This window comes from Salvelinus fontinalis, chromosome 11 (assembly GCF_029448725.1).
Source record: "Salvelinus fontinalis isolate EN_2023a chromosome 11, ASM2944872v1, whole genome shotgun sequence".
NCBI lineage: Eukaryota > Metazoa > Chordata > Actinopteri > Salmoniformes > Salmonidae > Salvelinus > Salvelinus fontinalis.
In genome coordinates this window covers 12,806,073-12,812,097 of record NC_074675.1, presented here as the reverse complement: position 1 = coordinate 12,812,097, position 6,025 = coordinate 12,806,073, and the positions used below count along the sequence as shown (strand labels likewise).

The 6,025-nt window shown below is 41.0% G+C and overlaps 1 protein-coding gene across 1 annotated transcript; it reads right to left on the bottom strand.

The window, feature by feature from the left end:
- Window positions 1-2,389: 2,389 nt before the first annotated feature.
- Window positions 2,390-5,009, bottom strand: LOC129864792 (guanylyl cyclase-activating protein 1-like). The gene is made up of 4 exons (XM_055937084.1): window positions 4,701-5,009; window positions 2,807-2,956; window positions 2,620-2,713; window positions 2,390-2,517 (listed from the first exon to the last, which is right to left on the bottom strand). Exons 1-4 carry the CDS (start codon window positions 4,896-4,898, stop codon window positions 2,390-2,392), a joined length of 570 nt encoding a protein of 189 aa, XP_055793059.1. The 5' UTR covers window positions 4,899-5,009.
- Window positions 5,010-6,025: the final 1,016 nt, after the last annotated feature.

Genomic DNA, 6,025 nt, shown 5'->3' with positions numbered 1-6,025 from the left:
AAATGGGTCATGGTTGTCATGGAAACCATATTGGCACAGTCTGGCTTGTGACTCACCTCCCTGTCTCCCTCATTACGCCACAGAGACTGTAATGTCTGTTAGGCATTTGGATTTCTAAAACAATAGCGAGCAATTAAAGCTGTGGAGTGTGAAAATATTGTTGGACTTGATGGCTGCTTTTCTTTCACTCTGCGGTCCAACTCATCCTAAACCATCTCAATTGAGTTGAGGTCAGGTGATTATGGAGGCCAGGTCATCTGATGCATCACTCTTTTTTGGTCAAATAACCCTGACACAGCCTGGAGGTGTGTTGGGTCATTGTCCTGTTGAATAACAAATGATAGTCCCACTAAGGGCAAACCAGATGGGATGGTGTATCGCTGCAGAACTCTGTGTTAGCTATGCTGGTTAAGTGTGCCTTGAATTCTAAATAAATTACCAACAGTGTCACCAGCAAAGCACACCCCCCACACCATTACATCACCTCCTCCATGCTTCACGGTGGGAACCACACATGCGGAGATCATCCGTTCACCTACTCTGTGTCTCACAAAGACAGTGGTTGTAACCAAACATCTCAAATTTGGACTCATCAGACCAAAATGACAGATTTCCGCTAGTCTAATGTTCATTGCTTATGTTTCTTAGTCCAAGCAAGTTTCTTCTTATTGGTGTCATTTAGTAGTTGTTTCTTTGCAGCAATTTGACCATGAAGGCCTGATTTCACAGTCTTGATGTGTCTGTTACTTGAATTTTGATGCATTTATTTGGGCTGCAATTTCTGAGGCTGGTAACTCTAATGAACTTATCCTCTGCAGCAGAGGTAACTCTGGGTCTTTCCTGTGGCGGTCCTCATGAGAGACAGTTTCATCATAACGCTTGATGGATTTCGCAACTGCACTTGAAACTTTCAAAGTTCTTGAAATGTTCCGTATTGACTGACCTTTATGTCTTAATAGTAATGATGGACTGTCATTTTTCTTTGCATATTTGAGCTGTTCTTGCCATAATATGGACTTGGTCTTTTACCAAATAGGGCTTTCTTATATATACCCCCCTACCTTGTCACAACACAACTGATTGTCTCAAACGCATTAAGAAGGAAATAAATAAAAATGTATAAAGTAATCAAGGCACACCTGTTAATTGAAATGCATTCCAGGTGACAACCTCATGAAGCTGGGTGAAATAATGCCAAGAGTGTGCATAGCTGTCATCAAGTCAAAGGGTGGCTACTTTGAAGAATGTCAAATATAAAATATTTTGATTTGCACACTTTTTGGTTACTACATTATTCCATATGTGTTAGTAAAAAATTAAGAAAAAGTCTTGAATGAGTAGGTGTCCAAACTTTTGACTGCTACTGTATATAAAGGTAATTCTAATGCCCACTAGGTGAGAGCATTGATCATTCATGCATAATGTCTCACACACTCACAGAAACAAATATGCACAATTTAGTTTTTTTACATTTTACTGTCTTGTAGGGAAAACATTAGAATGTAGTTCTGTTAAGATATTCCTTCAAATTAATGAAGGTCTGAAAATGCAAACGTTAATCTCCTAACAGCCAGTGCAATGTTAAAACATGCTGGTCTTGTTTTTTTATTAAGTGCATTTTGTGACAAGTATCATAAAGTTAAGATCCCTAACTTGTGGAAGTACCTGTTTCTTGAGGAACTGGACTGTTTAATAATGGCACAAAATGGGTTCTAGTCATATTTGAGCTGACAGCTGACTGTACTGGGAGGAAAGTAGGTGAATTATAACTTCCACCAATAGAACCCGGGCACATAGTCATATAGAGGAACCACTCAACTGAATAAGAGAGTTTGGTCCAAAAGATAGGTTTGGAAAGGATAATTTCCCTACAGGAATCTGTCTCTGAGGTGGATGAGGGATTTAAAAATGTGTGTATATATATATATATATATATATATATATAATTATTTTTTGTCAGGAATGCATGGGTTATAATGGGTAGTCTCCACCCCACTCCACTCCCTCCACCCTCTTTATCCTTCACCCTCCTTATGTTATGACCTAGTTGGGTCTCCAATTCAGCTGACGGTGTGAGAGATGATCTCTCTCTCATTATGTAGACCTCTCAGAGATTTAGATCATGCACAAGGGCACTAACCAGCCAGCGATGGTTGACTGAGTCATTTGTATGCAGGCAAAGGGCATTTTTCATCATCATTCAACCTCTTGTGAATTCCGACAACAAAGAATGCATTCAAAGCATGGCCCTTCAGCATTGCTAAGATAAAGATTGTCTTAAACAAATCTGGGCTAGATCTTTTGAGAGGGCTCATGGCTCAGTTCCTATGTGGCCCTTCTGCAGTCTATTACAATGGAGAGTGGAGATGGAGGTGTCTCAGGGCAGACTCTAAACACTGTGCCTCCGATTGTGGATCATGGCGACTATGTGGGTGAGATCCAAGGTCTTCATCATCACTTCCATGAAGTCTTCGTCAGTGTGAGCCCCCGCCACAAACTCCTCCAAAGACAGCTCCCCTGATGGGTAGAAGACAAGGTTAAGAGGTTGTTAACCTGAATTGGAAAGGGACAGAACTCGCAACCCTACAAGTCTGTGACAAAAAATAAGTGGACACTTGCCATCTCCGTTGACATCTATCTTATCAAACACCCGGTTGGTGAACTCCTCCGCATCAACTTCCTGGTTTTCATTCCCATTGATTGCGCGGATAGCCTGAAGAAGACAAAAGGCAATAGTTAGCCTGCATGCCTTTGTGTGATACAGATTCCATTGCTCAGCACTGTGTTTCTGGACTGGTCTCTATACCTTTATGATGTTTAGCAGCTCACTTCGATCAATGCACCCGTTGCCGTCCACATCATACAGCTTAAAGTACCAGCGGAGCTTATGTTCCATTTTACCCCGCATCACCAGACTCAGAGCAGCCACATACTCCAAGAAGTCTATGTAGCCATCCTGTAAAAAGGAAAGCGTGTTAGTTGGAACATCTGTTTTTACCATCTCAGTCATCTCTTCAAGATGTAGGTGGTCATGTTCTGCTTAGAAGATGCATTATCAGGGATGATAACTATGTATAATCGCTGGGGGATTATCTCCACACTGATCTGTGCCAAGGCCATGGCAAGACCTACAGATGTAGGATCTTAATTTGATCACCCTGTTGCAGGTTAACTTTCCTGCAATGTAAGACTTTTTAAATCTAGTGTATTTGAGGTTTAAAAAGGCTTCTGAAGTTTAATTTCCTCTTTGACATTTCAGACTTGATTTTCTCTTATGAAAAACGTATCAACCCCTTCAAAAAAAATTCAATTTATTATAATCCACATAATTCACATTTCGTGTTGCTATAGGATTATTTTCCTGCTGTAGAAAACTGCCTCCCATTTTAAGATCCTACAAAATTACTTGGCAGCATTAGTGCCCTCTGGGTCAACCCAAATGAGTCGCACTTCCCTCAGCTTTACACTGACACCCTCCCTCACTTAACTATGGCTGCGTTTACACTGGCAGCCCAATTCTGATCTTTTTTTCACTAATTGGTCTCTGATCAGATCAGCTCTGAAAAAGATCTGTGATTGGTCGAAAAAATACCAGTTAGTTGAAAATAAATATCAGAATTGGGCTGCCTGTTTAAACGCAGCCGATGTGCACAATCTAAGATTGTCATACTGCACTTCTTAATCAGCATCCAGGATTCAAACATCCCGTTTTATAATAACATAATTACCAGCCCTGTTCACTGCACTGTCCTGAAGATCTGAAAATAGCAGTTAGTCACTCAGTTCTGTCCCCAGGGAATAGTACCATAGTACAAACCTCCCATAGTACCAACCTCCTCAGCTACACCCATAAAACTACTAGCTACTGACAAAAAATGGGAAACTCAAAAGACAAAGGTCTAATCTGGCACACAGCTCTTGAGATCTGGACATTCCTTAGGCTTCAATGCCATAAAAGGGAGATTCACGTAATTACTTTGAAGTGAACATTCAATATTCTGATCAGTGTAACCAACTGTTCACATGCATCATGTTCCGTCAGTAAACTTTCACATAAGTTATCACTAATTAAAATCAGCTGTCTATGATGCTGAAATTGAATTGATTCTGAAATCAACCAGAATGTACTGGAGAATACCAGAATGTGGTGCTGTCTTTCTAACGAGAGAAATAGCAGATAAGCTCAGACTGCACTCCTACCACAGAGATATTGACAACTTGTCTCTCAAAATAATCCTCATACTAAATCGCATGTGAATCCAATCCCAGCCTATTATAATATTATAATCAAAGGTGACAGGGTTACTAAATATAGTTGTGTAAATTGAGCCTTAGTACTTGTGAGACGATTAGCTTCTTCCAACTCATCTGGAAGACTAGTCAAAACAAAACCCTAGGATTCAAGAGATTCCCTATGTTTAACTGTGGACACCTTCTGGTTTAAAATGTACTTTAGCTTTTGGAAATGGAGAAGTAGGGGTCTTATTCGAGTAGTGGCATTATGACAATACTATATATTTAGGTGCACTTGTAATTAGTGCATACATTTACAATACAACCAATCATATCCTTATCCTCTGTTGGTAAGGTGTCCCCTTCACCTGAGGCGTTCCTACTTTGACATAAATGTAAAGCCTATTTTAGCCTATAGCATCCCCTTTGCAAGCAGCCTCGGTTCAATGAATGCCGCATAGTCTTACCTTGTTCATATCGAACGTGCGGAACATCTGCTCGATGTAGGCGTTGGCCTCAGCATCCAGTCCCCGGAGCCCAAAGAACTGCTTGAACTCATGCAGGGTGAGCTGACCTGAAGGACACTCTGTCATGAACTTCTTATACCAGAGGTGCTTCTCCACGGCCTGGAGATCTTCCACGGTGGATCCTGTAGAGTTACCCATGTTTGTAGAGTCGACTGACTGTGTTGTGATGTGACTGTGTTGTGAAGTGTCGAAAGACGGGGTTGGCGGTCGCCTTAAGAGCCCTATTGGTCTACTGTGAAGCGGAGGGTATCGCTCTTCACAGTCACACAACGATGGGACCTGGGGAGGAGGTGGGCACCGGCCGGGGGCTTTTGTATCAGGTCGGACGGGCCACACCCTGTTGTGTTCTCCTTGTCTCTAATTGGCTGTAACCCAGGTGCAGCAGCTGATAAAGGGCTTAAGGTCCCATTGGAGGAAAGGAGGACTGTACACTGTCTACCAACCATGGGACAGGGATGCTGACTAACACCTTGGTATTCTCTTAAGTACTATTTAAAGACCCAGTGCAGTCAAAAACGTGATATTCCTGTGTTTTTATATATATTTCCACACTGAGATTGGAATAATACTGTGAAAATTATAGTCTTTTTAGTGTAAGAGCTGTTTGAAAAGACTGCCTGAAATTTAAGCCTGTTTTGGTGGGATGGAGTGTTGGCCTGCCTGGTGACATCACCAAGCTGTAAATGATTTAATAGACCAAAAAGAAAGAGTTTAAAACCTCTCGGCCAATAACAGCTAATTTTCAGTTTTCCCCTCCCCACTCAGACAACTCCCAGACAGTCCTAGCAAAATTCTTGCTTGAGAAATTGCTCTTTGACAATTGTAATTAAACAGTCACAGTAAGGTACTTAATTGTTACCCAGAAATGATTTGATATTGAGATAAAAATTGCTGCATTGGACCTTAAGTCATTTTTTGGGGTGTCTGTACTTTTTTACTTGGGGTGTCTGTACTTTTTTTTTTTTTTTGTACTGTATATTTTTGACAACTTTTACATTTTTTAAATGCTAAGGCAGGACAGCAATATGGTCCAATTCACGTACCTATCACTATAAAGCATTGTCATCCCTGCTGCCTCTGATCAGGCAGACTGTTTCTAAATGATGGCTGAGTGTTGGAGTGTGCCATCTGGTTTTCTTAATCGAAGGAATTTGATGTATCGCATTTACTTTCACTCAAGTATGACAATTTAGTACTTTTTCCACCACTGAATGCACTGCAGCATCATTAGTCATACATATGAACATATGCATTGCTTCTCTGGA